We start from the raw sequence: 26,022 nt of genomic DNA on the forward strand, positions 1-26,022 counted from the left end.
TTGAAAATCAAAAGACAAACTTATTCGCGAGGACTAAAATGTCGTACCCTAATGTATTGGGTGTCATTTCATTACTCTAAGACAAGGACGTCTTTGGTATTCGCATCGACTTATCCACGCATCTTTTATAAAGTTAACATTAAAAAAAGGGGGAATCGCATTTTAATATCTCTCCAAAATTCTCGACACTAAGACATTAACAATCAAGTCGGTACCAATTTTGGACGCCACGAGGGTGCTAACCCTTCCTCGTGTGTAACCGACTCCCGAACCTGTTTTCTCAAAATTCGCAGACCTAAAATTATTTTCAAGGTGATCCGATCCCACCTCAATAAAAGATCGGTGGCGACTCCTAAATTTTTGTTTTTAATAAGTCGATAACTAAATTTTTTATTTTTCAAAAAAAGTGGTTTCGGCAATAATAATCATGAATCTTTTCTAGATAAAAATTAATGTTGCAACAGTTTGAAAATAATGTTAAAAATAATTAGTTTTTGGAAAAATTATGCTTGTAGAAATAGAATACCGGTAATGACAATATATCGCAATAAAAATAGAAATAGAAATAAAAATAAAAATAAAGAACACACAGATTTTACTTGAAAACCCTTTCGAGAAAAAATCACAGGCGGAGGAGAAGAAAATTCACTGTGTCGAATTCGAATTAATTACAAGAGGAGTACAATATGTCTATTTATAGGCTTGTAAAACCATATTCTAATAGAAGTGAAACACATTATTCTAATCAATATCAAATAGATGGAGTTTAATAAGGTTGAAAAAACCTTATTCTAAAATAAAATAAAAGAAGTATATTTCTATAAGGATTTTATTTTTATTTTATTTTACCATAGTATTTTATTTAAATAAGGATTTGGGTCACTTAATTCTAACAATCTCCACCTTGACACGAATTATTAATGAACAAGTTCTTCATCGCGAACTCTCAACGAACAAGTTCTCCATCTCTTTCATAAAACCCCTTAAGGGTTTATCTTCAACAATGAACACCAATCAAGTCTAAGCAATGCTCAAACTTGGTTATAGGAAGTGACTTAGTCATCATATCTGAAGGATTTTCATTAGTACTAGTTTTACTCACAACAATATCACCACAAGCAATAATATCACGAACAAAATGATATCGAACATCAATGTGTTTTGTTCTCTCATGAAACATTTGATCTTTTGTAAAAAAGATGGCACTCTGATTGTCACAAAATATTGTATTGATTTGAAGGTTTTTATTGAGTTCACTAAAGAGTCCCTTCAATCAAATAGCTTCTTTACAAGCTTCAGTAATCGCCATGTACTCAGCTTCAGTGGTAGACAAAACGATTGTAGTTTCCAAAGTGGCTTTCCAACTGATTGCACAACCTCCGATTGTAAAGACATAACCTGTGAGAGATCTTCTTCTATCGAGGTCTTCAGCAAAATCAGCATCAACATACCCAATGACTCCATCTCTAGTTCTTCCAAACTGTAAGCAAACATTGGTAGTACCTCATAAGTATCTTAAAACCCACTAAACTACTTTCCAATGTTATTCACTGGGATTCGCCATGTATCTGCTCACTGCACTAACTGCATATGATAAATCTAGACGTGAACAAACCATGGCATACATGAGAGATCCCACTGCACTAGAGTATGGAACATGTGACATGTACTTAATCTCATCATCTGATTATGGAGACAAAGCTAATGAAAGTTTGAAATAGGCTGCTAAAGGAGTACTAACAGGCTTAGCATTCTGCATACCGAATCTGCAAATAACTTTCTCAATGTACCCCTTCTGACTTAGGTACAATTTACTTGCTTTTCTATCTCTGAGAATCTCCATACCAAGTATCTTCTTTGCTGGTCCCAAATATTTCATCTCAAATTCTTCACTTAGTTGGGTTTTGACCTTTCTTATCTCTTCTTCATCTTTCGCTGCTATCAACATGCCATCAACATAAAGCAGTAGATACACAAAAGAACCATCACTGTTTTTCTTAAAGTAAACACAACTATCAAAGCTACTTCTTTTAAAACCATGAGAAGTCATAAAGGAATCAAACTTCTTATACCACTGTCTTGGTGACTGTTTCAAACCGTAAAGGGACTTTTCAGCAAGCAAACATAGTCCTCTTTTTCTAAGACTATAAAACCCTCTAGTTGTTGCATGTAAATATCCTCCTCAAGTTCTCCATGCAAAAATGCAGTTTTTACACCTAACTGCTCAAGCTCCAAATCATGCATGGCCACAATACCAAGCAACGCTCGAATCGAACTATGCTTCACAACTGGAGAGAACACATATGTGAAGTCCACTCTTGAAATTTGACTGTAACCCTTTGCAACAAGCCTTACTTTATATCTGGGTTCTTCAACTATTGGAGTCCCCTCTTTCTTCTTAAACACCTATTTACAACGAACAACCTTTTTACCTTTAGGAAGTTTCACAAGATCTCATATTTTATTTGTGTAGTGATTCCATCTCCTCTTGCATAGCAAACATCCACTTTTCTGAGTCTTCATAACTAACTGCCTCAGAATAATTAGATGGCTCTTGGATTTGCATCTATATCTTCAGCCACATTTAAAGCATAAGCAACTAGATCAGCCTCAGCTTACTTCTTTGGAGGTTTAATTTCTCTTCTAGTTTTATTTTTGGCGATAGAGTAGTGTGGTGAAAAAGTAACTCTATATTGAATTTTTGTACTAGCTTCAGTAGTCGACTCTATTGTAGATTTTGTATTAATCTAATGCTCCACCTACTTTTGATTTTCTTTATTAGAAGAGTCTTTAAGAGATAATTTAGGTAGTATAGCAGTTTCATCAAAAATAACATCTCTACTAATCACAACTTTTCTATTTTAAGGACACCATAACTTATACCCTTTTACACCAGCTTTATAACCAAGAAAAACACATTTAATGGATCTCAGTTCCAATTTTCCATTGTCAACATGAGCATACGTAGGACAACCAAAGATCTTTAAATCAGAATAGTCAACAGGATTACCAGACCGTACCTCTTGTAGAGTCTTTTTCTCAATGGCAGGGGATGGAGATCGATTGATCAAAAAACATACAGTAGAGGCTGCTTCGGCCCAAAAAGACTTTTGTAAGTTGGCATTTGAAAACATACATTGAACCTTCTCCATGATCGTTCTGTTCTTTCGTTCTGCAACGCCGTTTTGCTGTGGAGTATGACGAACTGTCAAGTCTCTCACAATCCCTTCTGACTTGCGCAGTTTATTAAACTCATCAGAACAAAACTCTAAGTCATTGTCTGTGCGGAGGTATTTTATTTGCTTTCTCGTCTATTTTTCAATCATGGTTTTCCAAGACTTAAATGCGTAAAACACATCATTTTTCTGCTGTAAGAAGAACGCCCACACTTTTCTGGAAAAATAATCAATAAAAGCTAGCATATAATTAGCTCCACCTCTCGAAGGCACTCTGGATGGCCCCTACAGATCAAAATAAATATACTCCAACGTTCTTTTCGTGTTATGGATTCCTCTAGTGAATCAAACTCTCTTTTGCTTCCCGAAAATGCAGTGCTCGCAGAACTTCAGTTTGCAAATTCCTTGCCCGTCAAGAAGTCCTCTTTTACTCAATTCTACCATGTCATTCTCACTCATATGCTCTAGACGCATATGCCAATGTTTAGTAATATCATCATTTGACAAGGAAAAGGATGCGACAGCTACATCACCAGTAACAGTAGAACCCTGCGAAACATATAACTTGGCAGTCTTTCTCTGCCCTTTCATCACAGCGAGGGAACCTTTGGAAATATGCAAAACCTCACTTTCAACTGTGTATTTGTTTCCTTTTGAATTAAAAGTACTCAACAAAAGTAAATTTCTCTTCAATTCAGGAACATGTCGTACGTCACTAAGTGTTCTGACAACTCCATCAAACATCTTAACTTTAATTGTTCCAACATCTGTAATTCTACATGAAACATTATTTCCCATCAAAACAACACCTTCAGACACTATTTCGTAAGTTGTAAACCGATCCCGATTGGGACTTATGTGGAAGGTGCAACCCGAATTAAGGATCCACTCCTCGCTCACTTTAAAATTGTTGACAGAAGTGACTAGAAGTTCACCATCGCTATAGTCTTCTTACCAGAATTTTCTGGTTTTTTTTCCATTTTGATTCGCAGCCTCCCTTTTGATCTTGTTCTATAGCTTATAGTACTCAGATTTAATGTGTCCTTTCTTCTTGCAGAAGTTACAAGTTTTACCTTTGTTTGAAGACTTCGATCTACCCTTAGATTTATCGCGAGGATTTCATTCCAGTGTCCTTCCACGATCATCATTAGCATTCCGATCTTGTCTCCCACAAACAATGAGACCTTCTCCTTGAGAGTCAATTTTAACCACAAGATATTTCATCTTATCATACGAAGTTAAAGAATCATAAACCTCATCAACTGTCAGAGACTCTCGGCTATATAAAATTGTATCTCTTAAGGTTGAATAAGACGAGAGCAACGAAAAAAGTAGAATCAACCCTAGATCTTCTTTATCATACTAAACCTCCATAGCCTCCAAATTTGAGAGAATATCTTTAAACGCTGTCAAGTGTTCGTGCAAAGACACACCTTCCTCCAAACGATGAGCATAAAGACGCTGCTTCATATGCAACTTACTAGTTAGAGTTTTCGACATACATATTTGTTCCAACCTCTTCCATAATCCAGCGGTGGTCTTCTCATTCATCACATCCTGCAAAATTTTGCTAGACAAATGCAGATGTAACTGTGTTAACGCCTTTCGATCCTTACGCTTCTTCTCTTCCTCCGTCAATGTTGAAGACATCTTATCTACCCATAGGAGGGCTTCCTCTAAGTCCATCTGTGCAAGAACTGCCTGCATCTTCATCTGTCACAACGCGAGTCTAGTGTTGCGATCCAACAGTGGAATTTCATACTTCAAAAACGTCATTACCGTAATTGAGATGAACAATTCGGAAGCTTGGATACCAATTTGTAAAAATAGAATATCGGTAATGACAATATATCGCAAAGAAAATAGAAATAAAAATAAAAATAAAAAAACACACAGATTTTACGTGGAAACCCTTTCGGGAAAAAACCACAGGCAGATGAGAAGAAAATTCACTACGTTGAATTTGAATTAATTACAAGAGGAGTAGACTATGTCTATTTATAGGCTTGTAAAACCATATTCTAATATAACTGAAACACCTTATTCTAATCAATATCAAATAGATGGAGTTTAATAATGTTTAAAAAACCTTATTCTAAAATAAAATAAAAGAAGTATAATTCTATAGGGATTTTACTTTTATTTTATTTTACCACAGTATTTTATTTAAATAAGGATTCGGGTCACTTAATCTTAACAATGTTTTAATAGGGAAAAGTTTCATGAATTTTAAATTAAGGTTGGAGTGAGGAATTTGTAAAAGAGATTTTATTTGTATCAAGCTTTTTAAAATTTTAAAAGTGAGTTTACTTGTTTGAATAAATAAATTGAAGAATTTCAAAATTTATGAATAATTTAAAAAGAGAATTTAATAGCTCAATTTTCTTTTTCAAATTCCACCTAAATAGGTGGTTTTTCAAAATTTCTCATATTTTTTTTATTTAATAGACATGGTCTCACTATAAGATAAAAAACTTAAATTTGAAAAATCATTTTTATTTAATTATAATATACTTAAATTTCAAAAATCATTTTTATTTAATTATAATATATACTTTTAAATTTTATTTTATTAAAACTATTTATAAATTGTTACCAATATAATAATATGCATATGTATATATTTTTTATATTACTTACTTCTTTTTAATATAATTATTCCTATTTTATAATTATTTGTAATTTTGTAATTTTTCAATAACCTAATTTTTTTAAATTAAATTTTTATCCAAACAAAGCAATTACAAATCCCAACATTTTGAATTGATGAATTCTAAAATACTAGCATTTTAAAAATCTCAAAAATTTTAAAATTTTTCATCAAAACTATCACAGATTAATTTTTAATCAAGACTTGGCCATATTGGACTGGAGACCCTGAGTTATTTTATATGTTTCAATTTTACCAAATTGTAAAACTTGGAGGTTGAATTGCTCATTAATGAGGATTGTCAAATTTTCTAAGAGACCTGTTAGGGAATAATGGCTCATTTCTAATATTTTATTTTAAATCGGGTTAGTGCTTGCATGGAAAGTGTTGAACGATCAATATAAGAGTGTCTATATAAGGGGAGAAGGAAAACGGTGAACATATATTTTTTCGGTGAACATATATTTTTTCTTTTTCCAACTTCTTCTCAACTATCATTTTCTCTCTAGATATTTTGGGACCAGAGATAGGGGAATGAAGGAATCAAGCTACATAAGGGTGAAAAATAACAATTTAGCTAAATCAAATACAAAATTTATGAATTGGTAACGTTCCTATACTCTTCTTTATCTTTTTGATTTTGTATGAAAGAAAAAAACTATGAATATCTGATTAAATATTGCTTGTAAGGAAAAGAAGCATGTTAAGTAGAGAATTTACTTTGCATGTTGTTAGAGATCGATTATCATGCTCATAAACATCTCACGGTCGGTTGTATATGGTTGTTACTATTTAGCCTGCGAAGACGGAAACGTACCAGATTGCAATGGTAAAGGCAAATTAGCAAGTGATGCATCCTTGAGGTATTATGTCGGTGAGTTCCTAAACTCAAATCTTCAGTATTTGTCTTATATACCTTTGTACTGTGTTGTTCTGATTATGTGTTATGCTTATGAGGAAGTGATACCTTGTCGTGGTAAAGTTACCAAAATTACGGAAGTATGTTATGAGATAAGGTGCATGTTATTGTGAGCTCAAGTTTTGGTGTACGATGATATCTAAATTATCCGCCAGTTACCTTGCATATCTGTGGTTTAAGGAGTTTTTTGCTATAATGTTGATGCATGCTAAATTGGTGTGCAAATGCATGCCATGTTGTAAGCATAAGTTTGATGTATTTATAAATGGTTTCTGGGTAAATTACTATTGATTACAATATATTTTTGAATGATTGATATGTGTTCTTTTGATGAAAATAATTGATATGCGGACTATATAGGGATGTAATGATGGATGAAAGAATAAAGAGATTTCATGTTGTGCACTTTGTGCCACTTGTTATCTGGCTTTGCGGAGGTTCGATTGGACTGTACTGAGATATATGTGAACAAGTATATGATAACTCTACGAGGGTTCTTCTTAAGCATGAGACTCTGCAGAGTCTAAGGCTCTAGGTCTCATGTATGTATGAAAGTGTTGGATAAAAATCGGTTTGAAAACAGTTTTCTTGCACAGCGAAAAATTAAAATTTTGAAAATCGACCCGGTTTATGGTATTTTTAGCAATAACATTAACCAAATTTGTACTTGTGTTTTTGGATAAGTGGATCATTGATGTTTTCTGGTTTTTAACCAAACGATCTTCTCTATTATTCTAGTACCACGAACTACTTCGAGTGTGAACTAGAACCAATTGAATCAAAATACAAAACTAGAAAAAAATTTCTTTTAGGGTGAAAATGAAAATTTTCTCTTCTTTAATAGAAACTGGTAATTCTCTCTATTTTTTGGAAAAATAACAATCTCTCAAAAGTTTTGTTTATAACTCTACAGGTGTCATCTAATTATAGGAAGAGAATGTAGAACCCTTGTAGAGTTGTAGAAATTTATTTTAAATAGGAAAACAATATCCTACTTAGAGTAGGAGAGGCGTAAACGACTCACCCTTGTATTTCTACAAGGGTTGTTGCCCCTTGTATTGTATTTCTACAATATCCTACTTTTTGACCTAATACTCTGTAATGCAATCTAACTCGATTCAGCTTTACTGTTTCCCAAAATAAACTTTAATATTTACATATTAAATAATTTTTTCATCCCAATTTTACTCCAGTAAAATTTTGATGATTTGACCCTAGGTAAAATTTTAACGATCTTACCCCCGGTAAAATTTCGAGAAAATTCATTCAATCCGAATAGTTTATTTTCATTTTTAGGCTTCAAAACAATCCAAAAATATAAACTCGTTCTTCTATTATTTTTTAAATAACCTTATATAAAATTGCAAATTTTAATTTTCATTTCTATTTTTGGAAACCGACATTCATTTCCAAATGATTTCATTTTTCCATTTTGAAGAAAACCATAATCATTCCTAAAAGTTTCTCATTTCTCTTTTTATATTCATTATGTTCATTTCTATTCAAACACTTAATTCAATTCTGGTTTCAACGAGCTAACATAGGGACCAATTGACATATATAGTTGAGGCTCAAATGATTTATAATTAAGTTCTTCTCAATGACATACCATTACGAAAGAAACTACTTAGTGCTCGTCCAATAACCTCGTCATAAATGTGTTACCCTCATAGGATATCGTTGATCTCTTTTGGGATAATACACGTTCTCTTAATATGATCATATTTTATCTCATGATAACCATTTCATCTTCCTTCATGAAAAGTCAATCAATATTAAATAGCTATCAAGTCATCCATCACAGACAGACGACCCGTGGCCACGTTTCCTTTTCATCAACCATGTAATGCCAATTAAAGGATATCATTTACCCATGTTTTGGGCTATGAATTCTACTGTTGTGAGTGATGCTACATACTACTGAATTCGTACTGTAACACCCTGTACCTGATCCGGTCATCGAGCCCAAATATCAAGACACCACACCACCGTATCACATCACACACAGTACGAATAAGCTCATTATTAAAGAAACATCTTCCATTCTACCATTTACATGAGTTTTTAAGTCAAATATACTCCTAATTATTAGTAAAACTTACTATTCACACTTTAATTAATCATATAAATATAGTTAGACATGCATAAGGACCACATAGCAGAATTTCCCAACACAATCACGTAGGTATTGATATTGAAACAATAGTGTCGATAGTTCCTTTAAAAGGTATCGATATCAATTGAAAAATTGGTACCAAAACAGCATTATGTTTCTCGTCTAAAAATCAAATCCCAAAAAATATTAGTACATTTATTAAAGTATCGATTATTCTACTCCGAGTATCGATAATCATGATAAGGTATTGATACCAAATTACAGTACTGACTTTCTACACAACGAAATATCACAAAGGTATCATTTTTAAAACTCGAATATCGATACATCTGCTCTAGGCACCAAAAATATAGCATAATAAGGTTAATAATCCATCCCAATCATACACAATTCAACATGTAACAAATACCTCGTCAAATAAATATCAGAATGACCACAACAACAGTTCAATCATCGAAAACATGTCCGAGAAACCAAGGGATATAACAAGAATAATATCCATAAATCCTAAGAATTAATAAGCTATGAAAATAACCAAAACGTCATGGCAACATTTATGCAATAGTTCTACCACATTGCCTTTATTTCCCAAATCATAAACGGATAATAAACACCTACAAATTAATGTAAAAGACTTGCTTGGATCACCCCTTGGAACCACACCGGAATGCTTCTAATCTGCAATGGATTAAAAAGAATGGGTGAGCTTAACAAGCTTAGTGAATACCTAGAATAACTACCATGCAAACAATTCGTCAAGCATTAACGAAACAACCATATAGCACAACCTAAACAGTTCCAACCCTATTGTCATATTACACTTCACTCGTGCATTATTTATTAGTTCATTTACATGGTAATCACATTCATTTTTAAGCATATATCACATTACACATATATCACATAACATTTAAGCATATATCACAATACTTATAAACATATTTCTAGATAATTTGGTACTTGAGCTACGAAACGTAACAATGGGCTCTATCACCACTCATCACATACACGGATCTCTAACACGCCAAAAGACTCATAGAGTCTAACATATCCTAAAAAAGTGAAGCATATAACTAACACTCTCCATCACACCAAACATGTCCCATTGAATGGAGCTTAGCTCACATTCCCTTATCTCTCCAACATGTCTCAAGGCCTCAACGCCCAAATCACATACCACATATAGGTGAGTTCTCATAATCCTATGGCATACCAACTATATCCAACAGTCACAAAGTTCACAAGGCCAAAATATCAATTATTAAACACACATATTACTTACCGATTATCCACTCACTATCATTGCATATTTACACCATTAGCACAATATTATTACTGTCACTTAGCATGTAAGACATGCCTACATATACACTTTCACAACAGTAATCATAAATACATAACTCATGTAATAGCATCTCATCTCAATCCACATTTTCATCATAACACAAACACATATTTCTCTAGTTAAGCATGAGTATGAGAAAGCTTACACTCAAAATTTAGAGTAGGGGTTTAGGCTACAACTAAATTCTCAAATAACGTATTGAATTGTGTCCACAAACAACTATTATAAACACTTACCAAATATGCTTTCGCTGAAATGTCAAAAGCCCAAACTAACATTTCCTTAACTTGTAGATGGTATTAATGAATCCAAAGCTTTGACACAATAAATCACACAACATATTCAAAAATTAGCTAAGGATTCAACTCAAGCAATCAAAAACATAAGCATACGCTAAGTTCTCAAGTAACCGAAACCTTCAACATAACAAACTTAAATTCCAAATATCTCGGTCTATATTTAATCTTTTTTGTCTAAAATTGATTATGTTCATCTAATTATTCACCTACGATAAATTTTTAACCTTTAAACTACACAAAACTACTTAATTCAAGGTATTAAAACTTTCGACATGTTCATGGAAATTTTCACGAAATTAATTTAAAATCCAAGAAATACTTAACAAAAATTCAAACCAAGTTTAGAAACCTTTTAATCTCATCAAAACTAATTGAAAAAAATTTTGAAACCACATTTTTACCCAAAATTCTGAAATCCACCAATAACGAGCCAATTTTTGGCTTTTATTCAAAACATGTGATTTAATGGCTAAAAATTTAGTTTTAAAGACTAAATAACATTTAAAACTATTTAGGAGTTGAACCGTTATCTTAGATGATGAAAACCTGAGCATTTAATCAAAAGCTCGAAAAACCTAAAAATTTAACAATAAAGAAATCTATGGTGTTTTTGGTGTTTTTCTTGAAATTCTATGAAGGTTTATGGCTTGGGTGATGATAGAAATCAAAAGGAATCAAGTTTGTAAAGGAAAATTGAATGGGGGAGACTTGGGAGAGCAATGGACGGCAAGACAATTGAATAGGAAGAAAAATAACATGAAACTTATAGGTAAGGGAATATATTAAGTTGATTTTAAAGCTTTGGTTTAACTGCTTCATAAACACACAGAATTTTACCCATTTTACAAATCAGTCCCTATTTCAAAATTGAAAAGCTTTTTAACATTATTTTCAAAATTTTATTAGATTTTCTAAATACCATAAACGAAAACATTTTTGAATATCGTGCTAACAAAATTCTCAAACACACTAAAGCTATAATCCCTAAAATATCCCTGAAACTCCTAAGTCCTATTTTGGGGTGTAACATTGGTTCCTTATTTATTTGAACTCAGGTTTTTACTTACATCAAAATGTACGAGTCACTCATACATAGTCCACCATCCACTCAGGATTTAGGCATGTCACACTATGAACGTCAAAATTGAATAAATCTATAAATGGATTTAGGATCTATTCTACTTGGGTCTTGTCTGATGTACTGTTAGTCCATTTAGTCACATCTATATCTCTATCTATTGGGAATCATCCGCTTTGATGCCCAAGACAAGGCATCTCCCCAACTGGACTTAATAAAAAACATATTAGCCTTTTAATCGGTTTACTCATTTTAAATTAAACTAAAGACATGTTTAGGTTCGTCTACTAATACAAGTTGTCTTTTCGTACTACGATCCAACCACATAATACCATTTAGTAATAGTTAAACAGTAAACAACCAATGAGCAACATTTGCTTCCATTTTGTTTTGTGTGCAAAAACCATGTAAGGAAAATTATACAAAGTATATTAATGTAATCAATGAATTTGTTTTATTAACCAATCAATTCGAAAAAATTAAAAGTGTGTATTTGACGAAAATACTACACTTAGGGCACCATATCCAACAACAAGTCCCATAGCCATGGGCATACTCAAGTTATGACGATCCGTTGGACTTGTCATCATGTTTCAAGTTATTACGGTCTATTGAACTTGTCCTCATACTTCAAATTAAGACAATCCGCTAACTTGTCTCTAGGTTTCCATGCAAAGGTTATACACAGAACTCCACAATATGAAAGTCCACAGGACTATCTATTCAAGGAATCTGCGTGAATGAGTCCGCAGGCATGAATCTGTATCTATGAATCCATATATAAGAATATGTACTTATGTATCTGTATTTATGAATCCACATATATGATTCCGTACTTATAAATCCATATATATGAATCTGTATCTAGGAGTCCGCATATATGAATCAGTACTTATAAATCAATATATATAATTTCGTATTTATAATTTTGCATATATGATTTCGTATCTATAGTTCTGCATATGTGATTCTGCATCCATGAACCCACATGAAAGAGTCTAAAAGGACTATTCTTTAAGTAGGAGCCCATAAGGACTAACCGACGAGTACGAATCCACAAGTTTAAGTTCGCCAAAGCATGATTTTGAAAATCTAAGTCCACCAAGAATGAATTCATATATATGAACCCGCCAAGTTTGAACTCGCATGTTTAAGTCGTCGTGTGTGAGTCCGCACTTAAGGGTCCTCTAAGTGTGAAATTTCATGCATGAACCTTCAGGGACCAACTACTGAATGTTAGTCCGCAACAATATTATCTTCCAAGATACCCAGCACATGATCGACAACCAAAATTGATAACAAGTTGTTTGTATGAGACCAATGTAAATGCGTAAGCGAAACCATCCTACAAGATAAACTAACGCACAAACGATAAAAATAGATAATCGTGCCAATGTATAAAATGTGTCCGTTTGCAAGTTGTTCTAATGCAAAGGATGTTAAGAGTGCACCATTAAGACGTTCGATTTGCCCTTATGCAAGTGATGTCAACATGAGACCAGGCCATTGAAGTCATATCTTATGATAACATCATGTCCAAATACGTTATATTAATAACTCACTAAATTCATTTGAACTTATCTAGCTTCTTATTATGTTTTCAAGTAAAAAGGACTATGCGAGACGTTGGAGAAGGACTAAGCCAAGATCTGTCGAGCCTGTGTGAGCTTTTTCTTCTTAACTATAACATGTATATAGTGGAGGCAACCTACAGGCTAAGCCCCAGGATACAAAATTTCTATAATTGAATTTGAATAACATTATTATTATTCCAACGGGGGTTGATTGTTATAATTTAGCAAAGTTATTATTGTTAATCACTCTTAATACGCTTGTTAATGTCTCATTTAAAAATTTGTGCTGTAGCAATTCCGATATAGCCAGTCGGTTGGTTAAGCGATCGAGATGCTACACAAACACACTCTAAAATAAATTTTCCTTATTCAAACTAAGATGAAATATATAGTTGGAAAGATGTCCTTATTGGATGAAAAATAGAGCATGCACATGTAGTCAATTTTATTGTCGATTTCTCAGCATATTATAAGTGACAAATGTCACATGCTCAAGTAATTTTAAATTTTTTGTTGCTTATTTTGAGCCAACACTCTGCTTTATTATATATATAATTTATCATTTTAAATATTTTATTATTTATAAAATTTATCATAAAAGCTTTGATTAAATAAATTTACTTGATAAAATTTTTTATCATACTTATAAATATGAATTCTGAAATTATTAAAATGCTTTTGTTAAACCAAATTATATATAATAAATAATATTAATATTAGGTGTTTGATAAGAACTTTAACCTTAGCTTGATATAAATCAAGACAATATTAAATTTAATATTATATTTAAGTTATTATGTTTTCATTAAGTAAAAAAAGAAAAGGAAAAAATTTATAGTACTTTAGTTTTAAATGACAATTTTTAATTATTTACATAATAAATAATTTTATATTTTATATATAAATTTTATAAGTAATGCACTACATTTCTATAATCTAATTTAATAGATTATAATTATATTAATTATTTATTAATTATGAATTATTATGATCAATTTATTGATGATTAAGAAAAGGTGAAAATTAAAAATCTTATAGTGAAGAGTTTAACCTACAATATATCAATTTTTTTAGTTGGACAAATATTTTAATAATGAGTAGTTTTTTTTTTATAATCACTATATTAATTATTATTTTGAATAATATTTTTTTGTGTTAATTATATGGAATAATATTGTATATATTCAATATGGTAAAAGTGATTTAAAAATGTCAACAACCAAAAGAGTAAATGGTTAGAACTCTGTGTTAACACTACTAACATCCACTTACCCTAAATTATAATATAAGCTTTGATTTTAATTTAAAAAGAAAAGATAAATAAATAAATACACTAATTTTGGTCTAATCTGTAATTTTATATATAAAATTTTGATTTGATTTGATTCAATTTTCATAAATTAACATAATTGTTTATATAACATCATTTTATATTTATATATTGCATATACAAATAATTATATTTATCCAATATAAAAATAATCTAATATAATTGAATCAAAATGAAAGTTATATATATATTTTTAACCACAATTGAATGCATATAATTGCACCAAATCAAAGTTCATATATTAAATTATTCGTATATAATTTTAAGATTTGTCTCAAAAAATTATGACTTGATTTTCTTTTTATAAAATTATTATGTTAAAAAAAATTCGATACTCATCCACCATTTATCCCAAGACAAACCGTGCGTTGCTTTAGAAAGTAGAGATGAAAATTCAAAAAAAGCATGAGCGGCAGGATTCGAACCTGCGCGGGCAGAGCCCACATGATTTCTAGTCATGCCCGATAACCACTCCGGCACGCCCACTTGACAAGATTTTTATAAGAAGCCAATTAATTCTTTAAAACAAAAAAACAAGAAGCATGTTCATCATGCCATGCATGCTTGTATAGTGATGGCCCACTCCAACTTTTTCACACTCAATTGGTCCCTCACTTCATAAAATTCTATTCAGCCAAAACCTTTTTCCTTCCAATAATTACAAGGGTAAATTCCACAAATGATCATCCAATTATACTTGTGTTCATGTTTTAGTTATCTAACTTTAAAATTCTTCAATTTAGGCACTAATGTTTGAATTTGTTCCTATTTTGGTCACCTTCAGTTAAATTGATAACGGAAAGTCTTTTTCTAACTAATATAATAACACACTTAGTCCTCAATACTTACATATTCTATCATTTTGATTCTAATTCTAATAATTCAATAAATTTAACCCTTCACATTTACAAATTCTATCAATTTGATCCTCAAACTTTCAAGCTACTTAACAAGGCATTCCACATCTATTAACTGTTTGATTTATGGTTGAAATTATCCAATTTAGTACATAAACCTTTTTGTTTATATTTTTAAGAAGTTGGTGTTAGAAATTAACAAACACCATTAAAAATAATAAAAAAGTAAATTTTAAAAATATAGTATATAATAAAATTATATAAATAAATTAATATTTGTAAAAAATAAATTTTCACTTTGATTAGCATAATTTTAGTTTTTAATTAATTTGGTAAATGATTTGCCAGTAAATCATATTATTAGCAATACGTATTGCTTATTGTGAATTTAAAAATTAAAAATAAAGAGAATACATAATAATCTCTTAATATATTTATAATTTTTTTCTAAAAAACCTTTATCAATGTAACAAAAGGAAATTCAATTAATTCTTTCACAGTTTTTTCATTATGAAAAATTAAATGTTCTTAATTTTTTCTTAAATAATTATTGATTGAACAATTGAATTTTTTAAAGCCATAATTTTTTTATTTTGGATTTAATTTCCAATTTCAAAGACCCACTTCAAGAACTATTTCTACTTACCTTGAAGAAAATATCATATTGTTAACAACAAGAGTAAATCTGAAGTACTTTGTTTAAGGTTTTTCTATTTTCTTTATCCAAAATTTTATCAATCTCACAGTTATAAAATATTATATTTAGAAAAAAAAACTAATGAAAAAATGAAATGAAGTTTCAATATAAACTCATTGGTATCTAGAATTGGCTCGGAAAACAGCTCGTTAGTTGAGAGAAGCTTTTTTTTTTCTTTTTTGGGTTTTTTAAATTTATAGATGTGGGATGACTCTATTTTACAAGCTGAAAGCTTTGATTAGAAAGTTTGAGGATCAATTTGATAGAATTTGTAAATATGATGGGTTAAATTTATTGAATTAATTAGAATTATGATCAAATGGATAGAATAAGTAAGTATTGAGGACTAAATGTGTTATGACACCAATTAGAAAAAGGTTTTATGCTATCAATTTAACGGCGGGTGGCTGGAACAAAAATACTTTTAAACGTTAGTGCCTAAATTGAAAATTTTTAAAGTTGAATAATCAAAATAGGAACACAAGTATAGTTGGATGACCATTTGAATAGTTAAATGATTAATTACTTTTGGATCAATTTATAGTGTAAATATTTGAATCTTAAAATATACTTCAAGTCTCCATACTTTTTGTATGTCTAAAATTTAGTCTTTTTACTTTTAACTTTAGATATTCAATTCCTTTATTTTTCGAATTTAAAAATTCAAATCTAATTTTTAACACAACACCATTAATTTCTTTTGTTAAATTCATTAGTGTGATATTTTGAAATTAAAAAAAAATACTTACTTAGTAGCCATGTAACAAAAAAAACAGTGCAATTGACTTGAATTTAACAAATAATTTTAATAGCGTTAACAACTCTTACATCAACTTTTTTATCAAAATAAAGTATTTGGGCTAATCAATGAACATTGTAAAAAAGAGTGCCAAGTTATGTCAAAAAGTTGAAGTATAAAGATTTAATCTTAAATTTGATTATATCATAGGGACTAAAATTGAAATTTGACAATTTTTCTATATAATGAAAAAAGAATAAGAGAGGTTGATACACGTGTCAATCAAAGAAGGTTGGACCTTCCTTTTATATATAGATATATATTTTGAGCATATTGTAAGGATTAAAACTTAATATTTTAAGTTACACTAATTCTCTTTAGTTATTATAAAGAGATAATTATTATATTTTAGTTAAATTCAATTAACCAATTTATGAATTGTAAAGTTTAATTAATTAATTTGAGTTTCCGATTTATAGAAGAATATTTTTTTATACACGTAGCAGAATACTTAAATGTACGAAACTTAAATGATTTATTAAGTTGATATCTTTAATAAAACCTTTTGATGCAATTCCACTTATTAAATATTATTTTTTATTTAATAAAATATTATTAATAGATTTTTTATGTAAAAGTAAAAAAAAATTTGTTAAAATAATAGCAAAAATTTTTTGTTAAAATAATAGCTTAACTAAAATTTATTATTTTTATTTAATTTATAAGATAATTTTTATTTAATAAAATATAATTAATATTCTCACTTATATTAAATATGCATTTTATTTTAAAATTTGAGACTCAATACTATTATAAAAAAGCTATTTTAGTAAAGAAAATATTTATAATTACGGTGATTGTTGTTACAAGTGGAAAGCTATTGTAGAGACTTAAAATAAAACATAAAAAAAATTATAACAGACTTGGCTATTTTAATAAATTATTATCATAAAAGGTAATTGTTATAAAGAAATTTAAGTATATTTAATTATATATCCAATCTCAATATAAAGTCAAATTTTATATTAATTATATAGTAAAGTAGTATTTGGAAAGTTATCTAATAATTAAACTTTGGTGTAATTATTTGTAATTACAATATAGCGGTATGTTTGGGAACTACTGACTATTTGGATTGTGAACCCAAATATTATAATGTCAATGTTAATTATGCAAATATAATAGATTTTCTTACACTACATCGTGGGGTATGATACCATTTGAGAGAATGGCGTTAGACACAAGTGTCATAGACATCTCACAAGACTCTTTAATTCGAGAAGTTTAAGGCTTCGTAATGTAGTTGAATTTGTTGTTCTAAAATTTTTTTTTCTATATTAGCATCACCTTAGTATAGCATAAAAATAGAAGGTTCGATCGTACTAGCATGTTGCATATTTTATAACTTGAATCATAGGTAAAATTGAAATTATCCATACTTCAAAGAGTAAATGAAAGAAAGAGATATTGATAATCTTAATGATGCATATTCAAATTCAGATGGTGATGAACTCGATCAATTACCAACAAATGATGATAAGGAGCATATGTCAAATATTAAAGGAGTAACCCAACAAATATGCATTGAAACAATTAGATAAAATTATATATGATGTATATTTTTCTTATTATTTTTATTAGTAATCGTATTATCTACTACTTTTTTAAACTAACATGATGTATACGATAATTTAATTTTAATTTGTTATTTAGAAATTATTTTTATCATACTAATAATTTTTATAGTAATTAATATATTTTAAAACTATAAACTATATAATTATATAATTATAATTTATACTAGCAAGTATAATTATTAAGAATTGTACTCCTGAGATACAAAGGTGGGTATAGATGATGGCAAAAACTGTGAGATACATCTAGTGTCTTGTCTTGTCAAAACAATGTCAGGTTGAAAGACAAATAGCATAGGAGAATCCAGCTGAAAACGAGCCTATCCTTTCTTTTAGGTTTTAGTTGGTTTGTTGTTCATGCTCAACCCTCTTATCAAACCAGTGGTTAAGAGCTCTATGTTACCACTTTAAGCTCTAGGTTTCAAATCAATCTAAATTAATACCTTGATCCAAAAGCAAAGATTAATCAATTCAACCCATTTTTACTTTTTTAATATTTTTATTATTTATGAATTTTTAAGAATTTTTTTAATTTAATATCAACCCAATTAGGAAAACCTTATTCAAAAAAATGTACCGAAAAATCATTTTGTAAAAATAAATGAATAGGCCACAAGTAAAAGTATACTGAAGAGTTGTCTAAAAGTTAAATTACATTTTATCTCTCTATTTAAAAAATTTAAACAATTTAATTACTATACATTAAATAAAAAATAAAATCTCCAACCCCATACATCATTATAAAGTAAACATTATATACCACATTTGTCTAATTATTCCATCAACATTAACGTTTAATGATACAAATAAACAAAATTTTAATAAAAAAACTACCAATTTACTTTTTTAATATAATGAATTAGTTTGCACATTTTTTTGAAACTCAAAAACCTCCATAGTGCATGTCAGACCTTTAAATTACTTCTTTTCTTCATCTTTCATTTCCTTCCTAACAAATGAAATGTAAACCAATGAATATCTTAATAACGCAAGATTTGCCGAAACTGTTTCACTCCCGGAGAGAAGTCAACACAAGAAGTCCAGACTCTGGAGCTGTACCAGATTAACCATATAGAGCAGCTTGTTTGCATTCAACCAATCAGCCAAAAGCAATTAAGAATGGTGAAAACTATAACAGAAAAACCAAAACATATTAAGCAAGCTACATTAATTAATAGCATACCATTCATACTAAGTTCCGGTATGCATCAATTCAACATTATCCTTTCTCTAAATTCATAAGAAAATGTGATAAGTCACAACAATCACATTTAAGGTCAAATTCTAAAAGAGTGGTTCGCATGTGGCATAACTTCATCAGTCAAAGCCTCTAAAGGGGCGACCACCACAATCCGAGAGGCCCATCACACCGAATATGTGTTTTCATAAGATTCTAGATCAAGAGCTTCTCAATAGCATCCTACATTTCACAAAAAAAAAAACATAAAATGCAGGAGCAAAGTCAGCCACAACAAGTGCAAAACATTGACTAGATTTATATGGTAAGATACTACAAGGCAAAGTACCTTGAGTTGTTGTATTTGGGATTTCAATTGGCTTCCTTCGTTTGATGTGACAGAACATGCAATTACAGGTCTTGTAACCCCACATGCACGTCCAAGTGCTTGCTTTGAAGGAACAAATACGTAGGGAACATTCTGCAGAACTCAAATACAAATTCATTATTGTGATTATGAACGCCTTGTAATATTTCAACAAAAACCATTGGAAATAGAAATCTAGCAACTGATCCTAGATATTTTTGCTCCATGGCAAGGAATCAAGGCGTTGCATTTAAGATTGTTCCCCATGAGGAAATTTACATTGAGGAATTCACCATTAGCTCAAGAGAGGTAAAATCTTCGTATTAAATAGAAAGTGCATAATCTTATTTAAATGACCTCTTATATTTTGCACTAGAATTAGATGTTTTAAATTCACAGCTAGGAAGGACAACATTGATTTGAAGCAATAAAATTATAAATGACCCCAAAGACAAATTCTCAAAAAAAAAAAAACAAAAACTCCCAAAGCTAATCATCTCAACAGTGATATGACTATTTAGCACATTAGAGTTGTATCAAGGAACAGCATGTACAAAATGCATAATATCAAACAAAAGTTATAAACAAAAAGGGGAAACTGTGAAACTGCTCAAAATTATATGTTTTCATATGGCTTTATGCAAGGGAAATGAAAGGCACAAGCAATTTGCCACATAATTAGCGAGTTATAGCAGAGTTTGGCAATTAGAAGACAAACGTGAATACAAACGCAGTTCCAAATAGTACAGGAGAACATAAAAAGAATATTCCATCCAATTCAAACAAGCAGTTTCGCAGCCATACCACCTAGCAACATATTCAGAATAACTACCCTAGCAATTACTTTGCCTAGTGTAAATACTCAAATAGAGAAAACTGAACAAAATCCAATAGAATTAAGTGAATAAAACGTCTAAATGAGAAATGCAAAATATCCATAAAGGAATTACCTTATCTTCAGCAAGCAAAGGAAGATGGAGCAGAATCTCAAGGGGCTCGGTATCAGCAGCCATCACAATGAACTCCGAGATACCTCTATTCAGGGTCTTAGTAGCTGAATCCCAAACAAACCCAATTTTTTTTAAAAAATGAAAGCAAAACCCATATGGAAATAATAACAATAATAGCAATAAACGAAAAATTTATGAAAACGAGCATCATTTCCTAACCTTCATTAGCTCCCTTTTTGAGCTGCTTGTAGTTGGCAGCTTGTTGAACAAGATCTAAAATCGTGGTTGTTAACTGAGCATCCGCTAGTGGGTATGCTTTGGGGTTCACTGGTTCTCCAGTCTGCAAAAATTCAGCCAATTGTAACATATAATACGAAGATAAAAAAAAACACTTTACCTTAATAAACAGAAAAAAAAAAGCCATTACCATTATTTTTCTTTGAGAAAGCAGATGAGGAAAAGGCAAGCGACTAGGGTTTTTGTCGATATAACAAAAGGGGCGCTAGGGTTTATGAGAGAAAAAAAGTAGCTAAGTTATTAATAGATATTGCAACTCGGGTCGGGTCCAAACATCTATGGGCCTGACTGTACTAGGAACCCAACGGGTATGGTACCGCTATTTTAAATGCTTAACATATTCCAATGTCTCCTTAAAAGCTTTTTCTTTTTCTTCAACAAGGCAACAGAGGTTAACAGTCAACACCATGAAGAGCTAATAAATGCCTTTGGAGCACATCTTGCCTATTACTTTGTTTCCCAGAAAAAAGGTTTGCTGTCTTATATGTGCACAAATGGGAGGAGATGCCTAATGTAATTCAGCATTCATTGTAGCTTCCATCCCACGTATGATATAATTTTATTTTTTTGGAATTAAAAAAATATATATTATGGTTTTTGAGAGTAATAAGAAATATTATAATTATTGAGTCAAGTTATTTTTTAAAATAATCAAAGTTAAAATTTTAATGTTAGATGACATGTCAGTAGTAATATCGTCAAACTTTTCGTGTCAGAGCTTACATAATCACTTAATGGTCCATCAAATAGTCAAGTTAAATTGACTTTTATAAGGCTCAATTGATTGCTAATTTTTAATTAACAACTCAATTAATTGCTAATTTTTAATTAAGAACTCAATTAATTGATTGCCCCTTTCGAACAAGGGACTCAATTGATTTTTAAATTATTTTCCCAAGGCTTTTTTAATATTTAACACTTTTCAAATAGTCAAGTTAAATTAATTAAAATAAGTTAAAATATGTCAATTGGGTCTTAACTCAATTGGTATCAATATTTTTCTTAGTGTAGGAGGACGTGGGTTTGAGTGCGCTGAAGTATATTATCCTCCTATTTAAGGGTTGGGAAGAGGTTATGGACAATTTTAAACATTATATAAAAAAGAGTAGATATGATAAGAACCTATAATGAGATTAGTGTTCAAAAATTTTAAAATATTATAGTATTAAATATAAAATTCAATATTTTAATTTAAAAATTATAAATATTACAAGATTTTATCACACATAATGTGGCTGAAAGAAAATATTGTAGGTTTTTTTAAATTTTATTCAATAAGGAATATAGGTAGAGCGATAATGAATTGGTATTTTAATATTATTGAACATGTGTTTGATCTTTTTTATTTAAAAATTTTAATTTTTTTATTTAAAAATAATATAAATGTATAATATTAATTATACGGGAAATAAATGTATAATTATATTTTTATAATTTTATAATTGAGTTGGTGACTCGATTAAGAGTAAAATTGTTCATGAGTTGAGTTTAACTCAGAGGTATTTTTATAATCCGGACATAAAAGCAAAACATAGATCATAAAGATGTATGAGTTAAAATTGAAATGTTATGCAACTTAACAAATTCAAAATATCAATTCACATATTCATAGATTCAAAACCAAATCATTTCCATGATATTAGTACGTGACTATCAAATTTCTCAAGTCATTTTATAACAAAATCCCTGTAATGGCTCATTTCATTTCAATTTTTAGTCTCATGATTTCATGGAACATGATATATTAATGTTCATAAATAAGTCCACACGTTCACATTTTATTTCCCATTCAATTCCATTTCTCATTCTTTTGCCATATTGAAATCATATATCTCATTTTATCGTTTATATCCCTATTAACACAACTCGGACTTGGACTAATACACGGATCCAACTAATACACCAGTTTGGCACTCAGCGCTATAAATAGTTGACACCCGAATCCGAAGCAAATAGTTACGCCCAGCGCTATAAATAAGTTGACACCAATGTCTCATCGATTAAACCGAAGTAAATTGGCACACAGTGCCTCGCCGACTCATAGTCGAAGCAACCCTAAACTCTTCCTATCCTATAGCATGCCATCTATATCTAATTCAGCGTGAACAGTTAATAGGGTTTTCATTGCTTATTTCATGCTCAATCAATATATATCAGTTTACATCAATTATATCATAAATTCATTTATTAAATCATATGACAACATGAAACATCTCATTATGCATTAAATTTCATAATTATATATACATTCGCATCTTTCACATATATGCAATTTAGTCTTCAAGAACATCAATCATTTTGAAACATCTCATTATCACAAATTTACTCACCTTATATTCTCACCATTCACATATAGTTCAAAATGCAGTAATTTACATGCAGTTTGGATTATAGAAACACAAACCGTAAAATCCGAGCTATTCGTTAATGACTGTCTTTTCCTTTATTTTTCGAGGAATTCGAGTTGACGTTAGCTGTGGATTAAAAAAAACATAATAAATTATCAATATACAGTCACTTTCACATTCAATTTCTCATTTATACAACTCTTTCATTTTATTCAATTTAGTCCCTAAAACCGAGACTAACATAACTTTCAAATTTAACCTCTAATTTTTATACCATTTTCACTCTAAGCCTAATTTAATTATCCATTTCACATTTCTACCACTAAATTTTGAAATCCGTGCATTTTAGTCTCTATTTCACAAAATCATCAATTGATTTTACAATTTAGTCCTTTATCAATTCTAAACTTAAAACCTATCAAAATATTACTAAAAGCTTCAACTATCTAACAATGAAAACTTCTTAATTCTTTAATAATACCGAAAAATTCAACATGAGTTGACTAGCTTATAGTATCGAGATTCTGAAAGCATAAAAATTACAAGAAAAGAACTAAATTACACTAAGCAATTAAGCTTCAAAATTAAAATCCAATAGCCCAATGTTTCCTCTCCATCTTTTCTCCTATTTTGAATTGCATGAGGAAGATGGAGGGAAATGCTTTCTCTTTCCTTACACTACTCTTATCATAAATTATTAAATTTTCATTTCATTTCTTTCTTTCAATTTTATTTAAATTAAAATCTTATAACATATATATACCTTAGTTACCAACCGGCCATAATGATTCCAAGGTGGTATAATCACCACTTTGCTCCCTATTTTATTTCTAATTAACAATTCTTAATAATCTAATTTTTATTACTTTTATGATTTAGTCCATATACTTAAATTAAACACTAATTCAACGAAATTATCTAACAGAATTTCAATTCACTTATAATATAACTCTGTAAATATTTAATAAAAATATTTACGAGTCCGGTTTATGGAAACAAGGTCTTAGAACCAAACTTTCCGATACCACTGACTTTCGGGTCATTATATGGTGAATAACTGGTTTAACAACTAGGAGTAGGCATATCTCGCCTCATTCCCTAAGATTTGAGGAACGAACACTCCAGAACAATTCCCTAATCGGAATCAGGAACATCACTATTTACTTACCAGATACAACACGATTTAACTTTACCATCAAGATACATCTATATAAACAGAGTCAATCCGGATTTGAAGACATCACACTATTACAAGTTATTGTGGCATGTATTTATAGACTCAATACGCACTACATTCAATCCTATAATTGACTAAACCTATAGCTTTGATACCACTAAATGTAACACCCCTATAATGTTTAACATTTATTTGAAATGGGATGTATTGCAGGTAAATAGATTGTATGATATGATTAAGATAATGAATTGATTAAATGATTATTTGTTTTATGAATAATGATGAAATGTTGAATTAAGTGAATTGAAATGTTGAATTAAGTGAATTGAAATGTTATATGATTGAGTTACTATATAGTATGATAAATGTTGAACTCACCTTTTTTATATTTGATTTGCCATCATAGACAAACTTTACCAAGCTAAGTAACATGTAGTGTATAATTATAACCTGAGGTAAGTTACTTGGTTTTAAATACATGTGAACTTATTAAGCATTTGAAATGCTTACTCCCTTATTTCTTTTTTCCCCGTAGTGTAAACTTGTGGAACGTGTTAGGCAGATCATCAAGAAGCTCACACTATCCCAATATTGACTCTGTAGTCTTTTAACCATATTAAGGCTTGGTTATGTGTGGCATTCACTTAGGAGTTGTTTTGGTTTACTTATATAGTGGTATGACTTGAAATCCTTGCTGGTTTGATTATAACAAAGAATATGCTTGTTGAAAACATATGCATTAGTAAATGGTTGAATTGTGTATTTGGTATTTGAAATGGCATTTTGAGTATGCAATTATATAGGTAATATGATGTCATGATATGAATTAGTTGGTTTGAAAGAAATGTATATAATATTTGGCATGCACCTAGGAGAGTTATGTGGTTGTATATGTTATGTGAATATATATAACACTATAAGTTTGGTAATGATCTTGGTATTTGGTAATCTTTGTTGATTGTTTAGGTATGTATGTTATAATGCTTATGTGGTGATAAGATAACATGTTTGAAATATGCTTAATAAATGAATGATATGTATATGATAGGTTTGAATGAATTTGGTAAGGTATTGTGTATGCTTGAATGGTTGATATTGAATCATTATTGTAAGGTGTTATAAATGGATAAATGAGGCATGCCATGTTAATTATTTTGAGGTGCCTTGGAGGGCATATTAGATTGTTTTGAATATAGTGTTATGTTTGAATTTGAATTGTTGATTGAGGTGCCAATCGTTGCATATTAGTTAGACACTTAGGATGATTATTATAAGTGATATTTGTGGTATGC

At 30.0% G+C, this 26,022-nt stretch overlaps 1 protein-coding gene and 1 non-coding gene across 2 annotated transcripts; both read right to left on the bottom strand.

Moving 5' to 3' along the window:
- Positions 1 to 14,891: 14,891 nt before the first annotated feature.
- TRNAS-AGA (transfer RNA serine (anticodon AGA)) lies at positions 14,892 to 14,973 on the bottom strand. The gene has a single exon. It is a non-coding gene; the product is annotated as a tRNA-Ser (tRNA).
- A 4,578-nt stretch (positions 14,974 to 19,551) lies between these two features.
- On the bottom strand, positions 19,552 to 21,495 carry LOC107901289 (NHP2-like protein 1). Its single transcript, XM_016827224.2, has 5 exons — positions 21,336 to 21,495; positions 21,128 to 21,248; positions 20,909 to 21,012; positions 19,941 to 20,072; positions 19,552 to 19,834 (listed from the first exon to the last, which is right to left on the bottom strand). Exons 1-5 carry the CDS (start codon positions 21,336 to 21,338, stop codon positions 19,808 to 19,810), a joined length of 387 nt encoding a protein of 128 aa, XP_016682713.1. The 5' UTR covers positions 21,339 to 21,495; the 3' UTR covers positions 19,552 to 19,807.
- Positions 21,496 to 26,022: the final 4,527 nt, after the last annotated feature.

Source organism: Gossypium hirsutum, chromosome D06, assembly GCF_007990345.1.
Source record: "Gossypium hirsutum isolate 1008001.06 chromosome D06, Gossypium_hirsutum_v2.1, whole genome shotgun sequence".
NCBI classification, from domain to species: Eukaryota; Viridiplantae; Streptophyta; class Magnoliopsida; order Malvales; family Malvaceae; genus Gossypium; species Gossypium hirsutum.

Coding starts and splice junctions, on each gene's coding strand:
- LOC107901289 (XM_016827224.2), bottom strand. Junction 21,013..21,127: donor CAAAAAGGGAGCTAATGAAG/GTTAGGAAATGA, acceptor TTTGGGATTCAG/CTACTAAGACCCTGAATAGA. Junction 19,835..19,940: donor CCCAAATACAACAACTCAAG/GTACTTTGCCTT, acceptor TGTGAAATGTAG/GATGCTATTGAGAAGCTCTT.